Source organism: Alexandromys fortis, unplaced genomic scaffold (assembly GCF_014885135.2).
Source record: "Alexandromys fortis isolate MF-2015 unplaced genomic scaffold, M_Fortis_MF-2015_v1.1 scaffold_2_1_26212458, whole genome shotgun sequence".
Lineage (NCBI taxonomy): Eukaryota > Metazoa > Chordata > Mammalia > Rodentia > Cricetidae > Alexandromys > Alexandromys fortis.
In genome coordinates, this window is record NW_026067930.1 from 15484169 (window position 1) to 15501791 (window position 17623).

Below are 17623 nucleotides of genomic sequence, written 5' to 3' on the forward strand. Positions count from 1 at the left end.
GCTGACTGAAAATCCCAGATTAAAAAATTAGTGAATTTTGTTGTAAGAATCATTTTGACAAAGGAAGATCAGCTATAAACAAATGCTATTTTCTCTTCTCTGGATAACCATATATTCACTATGCTTGTTTTTGTGTAGTTTATTTTATTAATAACTTTGCTGTGAATACATATTCATATGACTTATTAGTCTCTGAAAGCAGTAGTAAGGCATATAGTCTTTTGCCATTGAAATAAATTGTTTTGGGAATGTGCCTGTCAGAAAATTGTTTCTTCAAGTAGGGTAAGGGCTTGATGGTTTCATAAATAAAATTGATTTTTCTTCACTAGGGAAAAATGTGATCTCATAAAAGACACAGCAAAAATAATTGAGAAACCTGGCTTTACTCAACCGCTCTTCTTTTGTTGGTCTCGAGCCCCTTTCTTGGTGATCATGACACCTTATAGATTCAGCAATTAATAATGATTTCAAGTGCAAAAGCGATATTAGAAATATTAGTGTCATCTTAAATACTAGAAGTCACACATATAATTCTGTAAAACACGTAAGTGTCATTATATAAAGCCAAGGAAGAGAAAAACTGTCTTACCAATAAGAGAAAATATTCTACATATGTTGAGTGACCACATGTCCAAGACTAATGTTGGCATAGTATGATCGGTCTGACCCCAGACTCCTGTGTGTGTGTGTGGTGCGTGTGGTATATGTGTGCATGTGTGTTGTAGGAGACCACTTGCTTGTTCATGGCTGCTCAGACTCGAGATAACCACACAGAAACTGTATTAATTAAATAACTGCTTGGCCAATTAGCTCTAGCTTCTTATTGGCTAGCTCTTACATCTTAATTTAACCCATTTCTATTAATCTGTGTATTACATGTTGCTGTCGTTTACTGGCAAGGTTCTGGCACGTCTCTTCCCAGCGGGGCTACATGGTGTCTCTGACTCCACCTCCTTTCTTCCAGCATTCAGTTTAGTGTTCTCCACCTACCTCTATTCTGCTCTGCTCAGGCCCAAGACAGATTCTTTATTAACCAATGGTATTCACAGCATACAGAGGGGACTCCCACATCATATATATGTGTGTATGTGTCTGTATCTGTGGTATGCGTATGGTGTGTATATGTTGTGTGGTGTATGTGATTTGGTGTGGATATGTATGTGTGTATGTGGATATGTATGTGTGTGGTATGTATGTGCATGCATGTGTACATGAATGTCCGTTTATGTGGTGTGGTGTGTGTTTGTATGTGTGTAGTGTGAGTATCCTAGGATTGAAGCAAATACTCTGGTTAGGTTATAGGGTTTCTACAGCAGTGCAGGCTCAGATGGAGGCTTACTGTCCTTGTTACGGAAGGTGCTGGGCACAAAGGTGCATCTTTCCAGGTGTATCTTTCGGTTAGGACCCACACCCTACTTTCCAGCACCTCCCAACAATGCCGCAGTTTCACGACTTTGTAAAGGATGAATTGTTGATGAAGCCAGAGCCCCAGTGACCCAGTCACTTCCCAGAGTCCCTCCTCTGAATTTGCTGCACTCAAACTGAGCTTTCAACCTAGGAGCCCTCTGGGAAACAAACCTATACAGGTTCTCCTCTGTGCTACCAACTCATTCTACTTGGCTGGGGGAGGAAAGAGAAGGCAAAGTGTTGACCTTTCCTACCGTCACAGATGCTGAGATGTTCTGATTGAGGAACCAGCTTATTGTCATTTTGTAATAATTCTAAATTGATTTAAATTATTATCCTAGATTTGCCTAAATTCTTCTAAATGTAACGAGACATGATACTTTTGTTGATACTCGGAAAAACTTTCTCATGTATTACATATTGCCTCTTGGCTTTTTGACTAAAGATCAAGTGCCTGCCATACATTATAAATAATATATTATGACTTGTTATATTAAATAGTAACTATACCTTTTTGGTTGTTTTAGTGTATAGACTATGTATTCTAGTAGTATAGTTTTAAAAAATTCAAATTTCAGTGTATTGTTAAATGGACATTGTACAAGCTAGTAAAACCAGTGTTGTAATGACATTTTTAAGATGTAATTTCCAAGTGGCTGTGGTAGCACAGGGCTGGTATTTCAGCACTTGGAATATGGAGGCAGGAAGACTGGGGATTCGAGGCCAACTAGGATTGTATAATAAGAGCCTGTCTCTAAATAAATAAACAACTAATATAAATATATCAGAGTGTCTTTTTTTCTGCTGTCAGTATTGGTTTGTATATATTTAAGTCATCCAGAGTTTCCATTTAAAGACAAGTATTATTTCTGGAATGTGATTCTATTGTAATAGATGCAAACGGGTTTCCTGCATGTGATGCCATGACCTAAATAAAAGAGAGCCCCCCGCGTGTGACACCTGCGTGTGGCCCCTGCGCGTGACTCACACCGTGTGGCCCCTGTGTGTTACCTACCCACGGCATGTGGCCCCTGCGTGTGACCCATGGCGTGCGGCTGAAACTGCTTAGCACCTACTCCTGTAGTTCACTCCAAACCAATATTCTTTAAAGTGGATATTTGGATCTACTAACCCAAATATATCTTTGTTTTTCGTAAGTCTGTTGCTGTACACTAGTAACTAACTCTTGCTCCATACCGTTTCTTCTCCTTTAGAGAAATTGGAAGCTCAACCACCCACTCCAGGACAGCTGAGATATGGTAATGGCTCTATAATTGTTAAATTGGCATGCATCTCTGTTTTGAACCTGAAGGAACTGTTTCTTAGAATGGCACAAAAATCAGTGAATTAAACTTCTCTGATAGACTGGATTGTCCTTTTTTTTTTTTTCATATAGGAGTACTTTCTAAACCTGGTTGAAGATATATCACAACATTATGGGATAATTAATATTTTTAAATGTTCTTGTCATCTAGTAATAAGAGGAAAATTGTTAGAAGTTTTATTAATTTGCAGGAAAATGTGTATTTTTGTTTACTTCCTAGGCCAAATTTAAATTAGATAACTGCAGATCTTAATTTTAGATTCAGGCTAACTGATGCAGAAAGTGTTTCTGGGTAGTGTTTGTATCTGTAAGAAAGTAAGTGAGTTCGTTTGAGGAGGAAGAAACCTCACTGTGGAGCTCTACCGTCTTTCTTTCCTGTTATGATAAGAATGAGTATTGCAGGTTAATATGGGAGTGGTGTAAAACAGTTTAGGGTCTTATTAGAAGACAGTGGAAGAATCATTTAAAGTGTGGTGGTGAATTTGAGTAGGTGGTAATTAAGTAGGCAATTAAATATTAAATGTGATTTGCTAACAGCTGCCTAGCTATAGAATAGTGTTTGCCACAGGGAATTGAAGAAATAGCAAATTAGTAGGAGAGCATTCTTCACTGGAAGGCAAATTCAAATGACTAGGAAAAAAAACTAATGATCGTTCCTTTTTTTTCCTCTCATAGGTAGAATGTAATTTATGTTAGGAATTAGTATCTTTTCCTCAAACACCAAAACAATTTAAGAATTTTTTAAGATCTCCCTTCCCAGGTAATCATTCCTGATTCTCCCAGCCCAGATTCCTAACTCGGTACTGATACTACATACAGTACTATTATCATTATTTTGTAGGTGATGTTGAAATTAACTGTGTATGTGGTTAGGCTTCTATGTCTAAAGCCTCTGAGATGTGGAAACCAAGTTTCATGGCTTTGTCTCTCGAGTTCCCAGCAGGGTGCCCAGTGCATAATTTTTTTTTGAGAAATTTTATTTTCCTCCTTTGAATTAAAAGTAGTTTTTTATTTATATGGCAAACGGATTAATATATTACACATAAAGACCTATTCCATAGTTGATTAGTTGATTAGTATGGCAGTATGCCTTAGCTTCACTGACTAGGCTTCTACCAGGATAAACTCTTAGTGCAATCTTGATGCCATCTGCACCTTATTTTAAGGTATTTGTTCGAATACTAAGTAATCTCAGCTGATTTCTTGGTTGTTTGCCATATTTGTGTTTCAGAAACCACGGAGAGGGCTGTGTCTAGGACAGGTTTCCCTTCACTGTGTGGGCTTCTTTGGGTGACTTCAAAATTTCCAGCGTACTTTTTTGCCCATTAAGTTTATGTTGTAGCTGGAAGGTAGGGTTGTGTGTGTGTTTTGGAAGCTGCTTACTGTAACAAGTTGAATGTCAGTAGGTGCCCAACGGACATAGGGTGGAAAGTGAGAGAAAGAAGGCTGAGGTCTGGAGTTGAGCCCCATCTCATGAGTATGATATGATGTTTGGCTTTTACCATCTTGATAATTTTCATAGTAACAAGCACAACGGGATATTCCGCTCTTCGTCATGAGCATTGTTACTGTAACAGGCAGAGACCTGAAATAACTGGTTATATCTGTTGCATGCTGTGTACAGTATCAATATATGTAATAATCCATACACGGTGGTGTCTATTATTATGCTGAAGATGGTATTTCTTTGATAGACGTTGTGGATAGAAGTGTTAATTTTTTTGAATTACTGCCTACTAGTTTTCCCTGATGGTACAGAAGTCATACCATAGAATATCATATTTTCATAACTTCTGGACTATATTTCAGTTACAGTGTATATTTAATTGCACTAAAAGAAAAAAAAAGAATCTGAAGTCACTAACAAATATAACCAACTGTCTTAAGGGAGCACTGTTTTTAAATATAGTATAAAAATCAATTTTTTTCTCAGTTTCCTTGACTCCTCAATTTGTTGAGGAAGTTGTCAGTTGAGCTGATGTTGGCTGTGCCTTAGAAGTTGTAATGATCAAATAAAATAGTTTTTTCCTGTTCCCAGCCTTAATCTGTTTCACAGTATGCCTCCACTAGTCTAAATATAGAATTAGCTTCTTTTCCAGGTTAGTATCCTCAACTTAATTCCTTTTGAGCATCTGCTCTGTACTCAGCATTGTACAGTATGCTGAGGATACAAATTAGAAAAATGAAGCTAGATTATAAAAAAAACAAACCCACAGTTTTCCTTCTTTGACTTTTAATAATCCAGGTTTCAGGTTATGTGCCAGATAGATGAGGTGAGAGGTGTCTTTGGTAGGAAGAGGCCTTCAAGGCACAGCTTGATGTGGAGCAAATACCAATTCTTGCAGTTTTCAGTAGCACTGAAATTTTGGTGGGTTCCGAGATGCTAAGGACTGCCTGTCCACAGGTGTCAGATGAAGGTAATCACCATTTCCTAAAATCTCTTTAAAAAGTTGACTAGGAACTGAGTGGTGGTGGTGGCACACGCCTTTAATCCCAGCACTCGGGAGGCAGAGGCAGGCGGATCTCTGTGAGTTCGAGGCCAGTCTGGTCTACAGAGCTAGTTCCAGAACAGATTCCAAAGGTACACAGCAAAACCCTATCTCAAAAAAAACAAAACAAAACAAAACAAAAAAACCAAGCAAACAAAAAAGTTGACTAGGAAGTAAAAGCAATCAAATAACTTTCCTGGAATTTGAATATGGACATTTTTAAAAATTATTATTATAGCTACAGAGATTAGTACTGTTGTGATAGACACAAGATAGAAGTAGGCTGATGTGAGTCAGGTTAAGTGGGGCCATCATGTGCTAAGAATTTACTGTCCGTGAACTGTATGTAAATGCATTGCTGGTAAGAAAACATAAAGGCCTGAATTGTTCTTCTGTGTTACATGTTTGTGTTTTGTCTTTCAGTTTAGCTTCTGTAAGTAAACTTACACCAGCAGCAGGATCTGTGATTGTTATTAAATCTGTTTAGAAGCTTTAATTACACAGCCTGTTTTGGTCATTCTAAAAGTTATCAAAATTTTAAAATATATTTTTTTGTGTTTTGATGTTTTTCAGTATTCTTCCACAATGCGATACCTTTCATAGGGTTTGGCTTTTTGGATAATGCAATTATGATTGTTGCGGTAAGTCTTCTTACCGCTTCTGTTTTGATTTAGTAAATTAGTGTGTTTTACATATTCTTAATAATTTATATATTATACCAATTAAGTTAATTAACAGTGAACAAATTCAATTTTTAAAGTATCGTATATTAATCATAGAACTTTTAGCAAAGCATGTAGACAATTGCTTATGTTGTATATAATTCTGTTCTGACATTTTTTATTAAGGAGCAAATGTATGTAAAAATCTCTGGTTTATTTAGTTATACTGGTACTTGTTATCACATATAGCTTTGATTAGTTCCTTGTCCAATTTTCTCATTCTACAATATGTTGGTAGGTGTTTTGGGGCATAGACAAGGCTTTGGTCTCAACATTTAACCCAACGATGCCTTAAGATTCATTTAACAACATCCTCTGCCTTTGCTGTATTATGTAGTATTTTAAAGAGTTTGCCTCTGCTGTGACCATTGCAATCTCAGGAATGCCTGGTTTGCCTTTCTTATATTAATGTCATCTCTTTTAGTGGACACCAATATTTGGTACAATTCCCCAACAAATTAGTGATTAAAACACAGCTATTTTAAGACTTTCCCAGAGTTTATTTACTGTTTTATATAAAGAATGATTTTCTCATAGTTCAGTCAAGGCAATTACTAACTTTTAAACATGCCTTTAGAATGCTTTATGCGGTCATCTTTCTTGGATATCAGCAGTAAATAGACTGAAGGTTACCTAAATCCTTGAAAGAGGAAAAAGTATAATTACTTATTTTTTTCTGGGTACCAGTTTGAGGGTCCAAAGGGTGTATGTATGTATGTACGTATATATGTATATATTTATTTATATATATATTTAGATTCATTTGAAAGAGAAAATGCTTCTCTGAATTAGAATCTACCTTACTTTAAAATTTTTCTATTAACTATTGTTGAAGAAACTACTCAGAAAGGTAGAGGAAGAGAGGTAGGGGATGGTGGGAAGGGAGGGAGATGGAAGCGTTTACTTTTGGAGTTTTAGAATTTATCTGTGCTATGAATGAACGTAAGTAGATTTAGGTATAAAATAGAGATTTTAAAAAGTAATTTACATAGTCATTTGATAGACGGCAGGTGTGTTTTAGAGTCTCGAAAGTCAGTTCATTTGAGATAGCTTGGTTGCTGCAGGGCCTGTCTAGCCTTACATCCAGATGAAGAGGGTCCAGCTGCTCCCTGATTTAAGAGGGGTTCGGGGGCCACTGTCAGCAGTGTGACCCTGGCCTGTGTACAGCTTGGGGTCACAAGCACCTCTGTAGGGTTTTTTGTTCGCATGCTGTGGCAAGTCCAGACTTCTCAAGGCTGATGCACATTAAGTAAGTGTCCCTAAAATGTAATTCTAGAATAATGATATATAATAATATATATATAACAATAAATTTTTTAGGATTATGATGCTTTCCTAGTATACATATAAGAATAAAAGTGATCTGCGTATATAAAAAAAAGTCTGAAGAGTATTTAAGTAATTAAAACTCAACTAACATTGAGTTGGCTAAATTACTGTTATTAATGAAAGCATACCTACTTGTAATAAAAGCTCCTTTATGCTGTTTCTAAACCTTAGTCGACTGTGTGCCCTGCTCAGGTTTTCTGATGGAGAGCACTGCTGTGCTAAATATTTCACGCTCCCATTATTTCGCTCAACCTGTTAGTGCTCCAGCCACCATTTTAGTAAACTTCCTTAATAAGACACAGCTTAAAGGCGCAGGTGCTGAAAACTGCCCTTGCTGTTGGCGGTTGTGGAGTGGTTCACTTTGGGCACAGTCAAGAGAGGGAGGTGTATGGACGCTAATAGCTTCCGAGAGCTCCAATCAGACCGGTCCTCTTATAAAATGCCATAGAGCGGGTGTCTGTGTGCAGACGGAGCATCGAAATCCGGACTGGACCAAACCCAGCAGAGCACGTCAGAGACTCCAGACACCTCCTCTTTGTCATGTTGTGTCCTGCAGGCCTGTGCCTCATCCTTAGTACTCAGAGTGTTTTTCCAGACCTGAGGTCTTACCTCCAAATTACCAATAACCTGTGTAACATTGAAATCCATCTTCGAGGATGCACTCCCTTGGGTAAAGTTTTTACAGAATAGATATTTTAAATCACTGACTTCAACACCAGATGAAAAGAGATGGTTCTGTCTGTTTCCGTAGTTGAAGGCTGTTTCAGAGAGCTGACCTTTTCCAGTTTTTATTTGACCCCAGACATTAGAATAGATAAATAATACAATGGCAGAATCTCCGAGAAGGGAACAAGTAGTCTTGACTGCCCTAGCAATGTGTTTTTTCCTGCTTGTCTTCACTCTTTTCCATGTTTTAAAGCACAGATGATCTTTTCACATTGTGGAGCTGGTGTGAGCTTTTCAGACAGGGCAAAGTTGAGTCTTCTGCCCTGTCATGCTATAAACTTACTTCCCCCTTCCTTTTAGATGTACACTCCTGGCTGCTACTTGGTGATCATGAGAACGAGTTTCTGTATAATCAGTTAGAATAGGGCAAGTAATACTCAGCCTTAGGTTATATAGTTTAATTTTATATTACTAAATTGCTTTTTATAATTTATATGTTAGTCATTTGGGGAATTGCTTTTTGTTTTTTTTTTTTTTTTACAATTCACTTAAGATAGAAAGTTTTAGAATAGATTAATCCTAAGTGTAATTAAAGTGATAAATGAAGTGTTAGATTTATTTGTAATTCCCATCTCATCTATTAAAACAATTTTTCTTTTTTTAAATACAGAGGAAAGTAAAGAAGTGTGGGATTGTCTTTGAATTTGTTCTCTTAGAAGAACCTTTAAGCACCCCAAATTTTACCAAATGATAAAGCACACAGATACTTCCTTCTCTGTGTGGGCGGTGATGGGGCTCCAGCTCAGAACCTGCGCATGCTAGCGGATCCCCTCTACTCAGAGAGCTACATCTTCAGCTCACACAAATAGTTTTTCCGACGCATATTTTTAAAGAGGTTCTTCTTGGGTCATTGACAATGATTCATTGCTGTCACATTTATTGTTTGCTGTGTGGCCTGTGCACAGCGCCGCTGTAGGTGCTCTGCCGTCTTGGCATTTATGTAAGATGGACTTACTTACACAACAGAGATCTGTATCTTTGTTAATTTCTCCTGTTTGGGCTGTCCTTTCACGTCCCTTTCGTCTTCCTCAGAAATCTGCTATTTTAGCTCCTTCAGAGAGTGGTGTATCAGGCTGTTTGGTCATATTCAACAAGAGTTACATCTTCAAGGGGCAGAGCTGAAGGCAGAGGGACAGGAGAATTGAGGAAAGTGTTTTACAGACCGAGCAGTGGGACATTCACGTAACACGTTAGATACTCTTGTTTTCCTTAGTGTTAAGAGTTGAATTTCTTTTTCTTTCTTTCTTTCTTTCTTTCTTTCTTTCTTTCTTTCTTTCTTTCTTTCTTTCTTTCTTTCTTTCTTTCTAATTTTGAATGCTAGTCTTCTAGGGAGCTCTTGCAAACTTAAGTTTACCTTCGTGAAGGATTGGAGCTGGATTAGCAAAGTAGACTTAGGGCCTCCTCCTCTGTGTGACAGACAGCCCAGGGGAGTCCCTGCATCCTGCCACTTCAGCTCCTCCTGTAGAGTGGGCCGGAAACGTGAGCCCCCTTCTTTCCCCAAGGGGAAGGATAAATGTGGGACCCTTTGACGCCCTATAATAAATCAGTCCAGTGGGATGCTGTGGGCCTCATTCTTCCTGCAGGTGTCGGACTGAGTGTTGTTCGACTTGAACACGGGAATTCTAGCGGGACTGCCCAATGGTTAGGGAACTAAAGGCTGTGAGGAAAGTCTTACTAATGGCAGTTTTCCTAGAAGATCATTCCGTCTTTCAAATCTTGATAGAGTAAATAACAGCACAATATATTTCAGAATTTAGCATCTATGGGTCAGTCTTTTTGCTTAAGGAGTTTTAAAGCACATTTCTCTGTGATAGAAAAGCAGAATTAAGAACATAGAAATGAGATTCTTAGTGAAGAATTATTACGTGTGTTGCTATTTATTTTGAGGGAGGATCAGTTTTACTGGATGAAATGTTAGTGGTTATTTCTTCATGAATTACCATCACTTCATATATTGTGCACATTTATGGGTATTTTTGTGTGTAATTATGTTATAACAGCATGTGGATATTACTACATAGTCTGTTTTTATTAGCACATTGATATTCTTTGATAGCCATGCCAGCTTTAACTTCTTTTCCAATTACTCTTCAGGGAACCCAGATCGAATTGTCTATTGGAATTATTTTGGGAATTTCAACAATGGCAGGTATATAATAATAACAAATGTTAAAATTCTGCTGTCTGCATGTTGTTTAGAAATGTCAGCAAGTTGGGTTTAGAAGACAATTCATTTGAAATGCTTTGCTCATTGAGGTGTTGATTTGTTTAGATATCTCTAACCCTAATCTTCTGGTTCCAGTTTTCTGTAGATAGCAGGTTTCTCCTGAGAATTGTAACTAGTTTGTGTTAGGTAGTGGCTAACACTGCTTCACTGAATTGTCTGTGTGAAGGCAAGTTTTTCTCAGAATTCAGTCTTACCATTGAACGTTTACTTGAAGCGTTTTTCCTTCCTTTACTTTCTTGTACTTGGAGTTGCTTATGTAGCTTTGCTCCTGAGCTTCCAATATCTAAATTCCCCGAGACAAATACCACACTAAAGACACAACTATGAAATTTTAATATTGAAGTAAAAATAGAAGATTTCTCCTGTACTCTGCAGACACTCTATTAGTGGAGGTACGATATTCTAATTTTAGGATCATGCTCTCTTTAATCTCTTGGCACCTAGAGCTATCCCTGAGCTGCTTCTAACAGAGCTGTTACAGCAGAGAAATACGGTGACCCCAGCAGCCAAAGCTCAGTGTTTCTCACGTGATATAATACTGTGACCTCTGCCGGCTTTGTTTTGACGATTCATTGTGTGTGTTTCAAATTTCCAGCTGCTGCTTTGGGAAATCTTGTTTCAGATTTAGCTGGACTTGGGTAAGTCCACTCATAATTTGTTTCTGCAGCTACATACTTACATGTTCTTGTCTTTATTCTCCTCTAATTAATAAGCCCTTTAAAAGGATAATTATTTTCCTTTGGATTCTAAAACTAAACATATAAGTTTAATGTTTCTAAATTAGTAATACTAAATATGTGGTGGAAATCAAATATAGTTGTTGACAATGAGTCAAACTGGATTAGTGGTTCTGAGAATGGATAGAACCATGCCACTTTGTTATATCCTAAAATGATAAAAATATAAGCAGGATGGAACAGAGAATTAAAAGTAAACCTCTGTCATTTACCCCACTTCCTTATACTTGCAAAAATCTCAAAGATAAAGAAATTAGAGGATACTGACCTACAAAGGAAATAATGTCCAACGTTCTCCCTACCTTTCTTCTCCCTCCCTCCCTCTCTCCCACTGATGTTAAGGGGTTGATCATAGGGTTTTATTCATGCTAAGGATGTGCCCTACCACTGAGCCACACCTCAGCCTCCAAAGCTTATGTTTACCTGGCCATTTTCCCCTTTCATCTGGCAGAATGATAACACAGCGGAGGATGGCTGCTCCGAAAAGCCCTATTCCTCACTTTCTTCCAGGTGGCAGATGGCCTGGGCTGCTTCCTGGGCTTGGGAAAGCTGAGAAGTTGGCATTAAATATTAGCACAAACATCTCTCTCTTGCTCTGTCGTTGACATTGTTTTCCTTTCTTGGCTACTCATGTGGTATATTTTGAGATTTGGGTTTGGCTCACAGTAGGCAGTGACAGTTTTATAGGTGCTCTGTCCCTCAATATTAGGCATCTATACTTGAGTTTGGGGCCAAAGCTAATTATAAGTTTTTTTTTCTTTAGGGCCATGATTGGGATTTTATAGTTTAAGAATTTTTGACATAAATCTTATCTTGGTGCAGTGTCCTTGATATTCCATTTTCAAACTTCAAGCTTAATATTGACAACATTGCCGCTTCTGTGTTGCTTTCTGTTGTATTAGAACCAACTAATAGATTTTCAAGCCACTTAGCTTTAGATTGGGTGTGAACATTTTTATAAGCACTTTTACGCTTGAGAACTGTTTCCTCTCTTCTATTTTCAGTGTCTTTCACAAATATCACATTTTATGTGTTCTTTGATGCATACTTTCAAAACACTTGATATCTGAAGCCGGAATGTATCTTCTGGTTGTCAGTGTATGTAACTGGCAAGCTGTTTTCTTCTGACAGTACAAGAATTATACCCAACAGTGGTGGTAACTTAGACTCCCCGATTAGGCTAAAAGTTCTAGGCTGTCATTCTTAAGTGTGTTATTAGTCTGGAGAATTTTAAAAACTGTTGCTTTCTGATCATAGTTACCAGATTAAATCATATGTTCAAGTAATTTGCTTAGAGTTTGAAGTAAGTGCGGCAATTTTAATTATTTATAAAAAATTATATGCCTTGATTGGCCTCTTAAAGATAATGATAAGGAATAAATGCTCTGAGTCACTGTGTATGAAATGTGAGTTGGAAAGTATCTTAAAACTGGGTTATCTATATAGAATAAAAATAGAAGCTGTAAAATTTTTGTGCTTTGTCTGGATTGATGAACACGGGCGAAACTCCCGCTTCTCTTTGTAGAGATTTGTTTTTACTGTATGAAGGCGTTTGCATGTCTCTTAAAACTCTCTCATTCTTTTGTTCTCTTGAAGCCTTGCAGGTTATGTTGAGGCCTTGGCTTCCAGGTTAGGCCTATCAATTCCTGATCTCACACCAAAGCAAGTTGACATGTGGCAGACGCGTGTTAGCACACATCTGGTAAGTGATGTGGCCCATGGGCCTGGATCTGGTGGTTAGCGTGGCAGTTCTAGACTATAACTGATTTGAATGGAGTTGCTAGGAAAAGTTAGCCAGGCCTAGGCCGTTCTCAGAAAAATAGTGTGATATCCCTTTATTTTCATGTATTCCAGCTTGATTAATTAAGGACTTGAACACCCAAAGGTTCTGTTCTTCATTGATTATTCAATGATGGAGCTGATCCCCATTGTACTGAAGTCGTTCCTTGGTGTTCATTCCTGAGCCTTTCTGTGGACCGGTAGGGGAGGAACGATCAAATAGCAGTGGATTGAAATATTAATGGAGGCAAGCATCACCCTGCTCTAGCATTTTTAAAGGGAGCAAGAGGGGGACCCTTGGTCACCCTGGGTGATAGTGAAAGTTATTTTAACAGAATTGGCAGGCAGTTGGGGGTCTCTTAGCAGAGGTCACAACCTAGGGCAATCGGGAGCCAAAATGAATCGTCTCTGTTGAAATATAAATGATCAAAATATGAGATCAAAATAAGAATTGAGGACTGACTTTACTAGGTTCTGGACAGAGCAAATTTCTTCTTGTTATATCTCTGAAACTGTAGTACCTTTTAAAATAGTTACATAATGAGATTGGCAGATTTAATAATTAATATAAACATGGGTGTACCACCACCACTACAGCAAACAACAAGCTGCCGTAGTAACAGATTGAAAGGGTGTTGTATACGCTGTTGTCAGAACGTTGATGTCTTCCTTGAAAGTTGTTACTGGTACTCCATGACGCTATCCAGAACATTTCCCTCCGCATTTCCCACTGCAGATCATGCAGTTTGTACAGCTTCTGTAGTGCCAGATGGGGCTTGTTTTGTCTCTCTGTGTTCATACGTAGAGCTCCAGGAGGAGAGACCAACTCTGTGTGATTGGTCCCTGTCTCGGGATTACCCAGCACAGAGAGTTTAATACACAACAGAATCTCAATGAATGATCTTATGAAAGAAGAAAACTTAGTTGAGGAGCCCGAGAGATAGCTCAGAAGTTAGGAGTGCATACTCCTCTTAAGGATCCAAGCGCTCAGGGCCCACAGCTTCCTGTAACTCTAGTTCCAGGGTATCCAGTGTCTTCTTAAAGACATATACATGCACACAAATAATATTTTTTAAAAGAAAACTTACAGCTAGGGTTACACAGAGAAACCCTGCCTTGAAAATAAACAGATTTTTTTTATTTAAAAAGAAAACTTAATTTTAAAGCATCTAAATTTGATAGTCATCATAGAAATGCAAAGTTTAGACTCATTTATAGAAGTGAGAATTTTAAACTTTCACAAGGTAGGTTTCACAGTGTAGATTGCAGTGAGACAGAGTGCAACATTGTTTCTGTAGTGGTTGTATCTTCATGTAGCTAAGCATTCATGGGATTAAGTGCTGAAGGACTGTATACAAGGATATCAAATCCAAATACACTGTCCTGTGTTCTGGTCTTGTGACATTAAAATACACAAACTATTAAAATAATGTTTTCTACTTGGACATTTCTGTAATGTCATGTTCATGATAAGTTTTTCCCTTATTCCTCTGAACTTTAAAATGGCCTGTTGAGAGTTTGGTAGTTTATTTAGTACTTAGGTTTCTATCATCGACAGGAACCCAGTTGTGGTGGCAGTTTCAGTGTGTGGCAGTTGACTGTTGTCGTCAGTGTTTATGCAAGGGGACCTCTTTTGTGGACACGGTAACTTTAAGAAATACTCTCTTCTGTTTCCTTAGGGCAAGGCTGTTGGGGTGACTATTGGCTGCATTCTAGGAATGTTCCCTTTGTTTTTCTTTGGAGGAGGCGAAGAAGACGAAAAACTGGAAACGACAAATTAATCACCTTAGAATCCCTATAAAAAGATGTAAACTAATGTACCTCAGTCATTAACAAATACTGTCACGGCATTTAGTGACGAGGACAGTGACAGTGCATAGGCTCGGGATCAAGTACTTCAGCATGTATTGTGGAAACACTAACTTATTGTGGCTTGGTCTTCTTAAGATATCTTTTAAAAAACCATTTAGTATATCATTTTATGTAAATCGCTGAGATGCTTTTCATCAATGGCAGTCAACATGTTATCTTTTTCCTTCTCTCTATGTATCAACATATTATTTAACTTTTAGTCATTGATACTGTACTGTACTGACTTGGGATTTGCTTATTTGTTATGTAACATGTACATGCATGGAAATACCTATTTATGTTTTTTTTTCTTGATGATTATAATCCAAAGCTAGGGTTTCTCCAAATTATGTAAGATGTTTAACATCAGTTAAATTTTGACTCCCTGCCTGGAGGCGTCACTTCTGTGCTGTTTCACAGTAAACATTAACAATCATGTACTTTCACTCATTTCTGAAGCTTTCGCATCTGTTCAAAGTGAATACAGACTTTAGGTGTTTTAAGTATATCCAGTTCTTTTAATTTTGAACCACATTGTCTTAAGGGCCAGAGGCCAATCGGAAAGATTGACTCTCTGGCCTTCCTTTTACACACACCATACATGCTAACAAGTGTTTTGGCCTTCCTTTTACACACACCATACATGCTAACTAGTGTACTTATTTTTAGTCGACTTTTTACCTTTGATTTCCCAACCTTGAATAATCGCTCAGTGAGTTTTGGTTTGGGAGGGAAAGACGGTGCTTCAGTGCTTACCGTCTTTAAAATAGGGATTAAGAAATTAGATTTTTTAAAATCTAAAGATTTTAAGATGACATTTGAGAACTATGCTAATTTCCCTTTCTTTGTAAGGGAAATAGGAAATGGAGACTTTAAGGAGGTTTATGGAGGAAGCGGCAGGGTTCAGGTGTTTGGAAGGTCCATGACCAGTTCTGCTTCTTTGGAAGGATTTCCCTCCTAAAGTGTTATTGTCTCATCAGAATGGGATGAGTCTAATTATTCCTTGCTCAGAATCCTAATCTCATTAGCTCTCGCTTTGTGATTTTTTCCCCCCTCTGAATGAAGTTTTTAGAAATAACATGTGTTTCATATTTTGCCCTATAACCTCGTCAATCATGTCATGAGGCGAGAGCCTTTCCCCCAGTTTTGGAGATTTTTCTTCTGTGGTGATGATGGCACATGGCTGGTGAAAACTGCTGAGTCTGAGCTTGTATGTCTGACCTAAATCATGTGGGAATCCTAAGTTTTAATTTTTGAACCCCTGAGGTTTTTTTCCCCATGTGATCTACACATGCTAAAAAGTTACATGTGACAGAATATTTGAACATAGGGAAGAGAGAAACCGAAGTTAGAATTTATTCTTTGGGGGAATTCAAGTTATTCACGTTTGCTAACTAGATGAAAAAGACAAACAGCATGACTATGCCTTTTAAATCTTACTTTGGAGTTTTGTTTGCACATAATTACTGTGAGCTCTTCTTAAAGATTTCTTTTCCATAAGAAAACATATCACGTACCGTCTCGTACACGTCACGTGCTGTCTCGTACACGTCAATACCGTCTCATACGTGTAACACATTGTCTCTGCCACACTTGGGATGATTTAGTGCTGTGCATTTATCATAGACTTTCAAGGACAAACAGACAGTATAAAAACCATCAAATTCTCGTACACCCAAGTAGCACTCTCCTTTGATCAGATTGGAATGACACGACTTGCCATCTCAGACAGGTCTGCCTCTTGTATCTTCTTCACGTATCACCCACGGGCACCAGGAAGAGGAGTCTAGGTCAATGGATTATAACACTTATTTCATTTTCTGTGTGAACTGTGAGTGCTTGTATCCATCCTTCGTATAGACAGATTAGAATGCGTGTTGCGTTTTCTGTGTGAACTGCGAGTGCTCGTGTCTCTCCTCTGTGTATCGGTAGCTTTCCTGTTTTTGTTTTCTTAGTGCTGTATTGTGGTGCTTAACTTTTCTTCTTATTAAATCCCATTTACAGAAACCTCTCTTGGAGTTCAGAAAGGAATTTGATTGTTCATTTCCTTTTTCTTTCTCTTAAAAATATTCCAGCCCTCACTACCAGAATTTCTGTGAACAGAATTATGCCGGTTTTGTTAAATCTTCAGTTATCTGAGTTGTCAAAACATGAAAGATGTAACTTTCACATTGAAAGACATTCAGATTTTCAGTAAAAAAAAATCGAATCATATTTAATCAGTAAAATGTGTTGAATCATTAAAATACTTAGTTTTCAAAAGCAGACAAACAAAATCCAGAGGCGTCGTTTCCTCAAGCTCTCGCTCCGACCTCACGTGGTCCTCTGCACAGTGTGGTTTCTGAAGATGGCTGCCTTTAAATCAGTGACTCCGTGAGAGCCTTGCGTAGTGTTTTCACCACAGAGAACCGGCATCAGCTGAAACTGGACCGCCCTGTCTCCTAGCGGCTGCTCTGTCAGCACCGCAGCTCCGGCGAACTGTCTCGTGAGCTGTAGGACTGTTCGTTCAGAATCTGTGTTGTTCCTGTATTATAACTTACTGACTTGTCGATGCATGTAAACTGGGTGCATTTTGTTGCCTCTGTATGTTAAATAGTGACCAATGTTTTTACGAAAGAATTGAACAAAAAATATCTTTTAAGACATTTGGAATGTGGTTTTTTTTTTAATTTATTTATTTATTATGTATACAATAGTCTGTCTGTTTGTATGTCTGCAGCCCAGAAGAAGGTATCAGACCTCATTACAGATGGTTGTGAGCCACCATGTGGTTGCCGGGAATTGAACTCAGGACCTTTGGAAGAGCAGGCAATGCTCTTAACCACTGAGCCATCTCTCCAGCCCCCTGTGGTTTTGATTTTAAAATTTGGTTTTCTTGATCTCAGAGGGCCTGGGCTATTCTATCACTGAAGGAAACAGGATTAATAAATGCAGGTTTGTTATGAGGTGACAGACACACGAAGACACTACTTGGAGCAGTTTTACACACACACACACAAATACACACACACACACCCCGTTACATGCACACA

At 38.1% G+C, this 17623-nt stretch overlaps 1 protein-coding gene across 1 annotated transcript in view; it reads left to right on the forward strand.

Annotated features, from left to right (window-relative positions):
- Positions 1-17236, forward strand: part of Tmem65 (transmembrane protein 65) — a 37319-nt gene extending 20083 nt beyond the window's left edge. Inside the window, exons 3-8 of the mRNA XM_050145149.1 lie at positions 2622-2666; positions 5794-5861; positions 10092-10146; positions 10820-10862; positions 12558-12663; positions 14420-17236. Of these exons, the coding sequence (XP_050001106.1) occupies positions 2622-2666; positions 5794-5861; positions 10092-10146; positions 10820-10862; positions 12558-12663; positions 14420-14521 (419 nt within the window). The 3' untranslated portion in view covers positions 14522-17236. The remainder of the gene's footprint in view (positions 1-2621; positions 2667-5793; positions 5862-10091; positions 10147-10819; positions 10863-12557; positions 12664-14419) is intronic.
- The last annotated feature ends 387 nt before the right edge of the window (positions 17237-17623 follow it).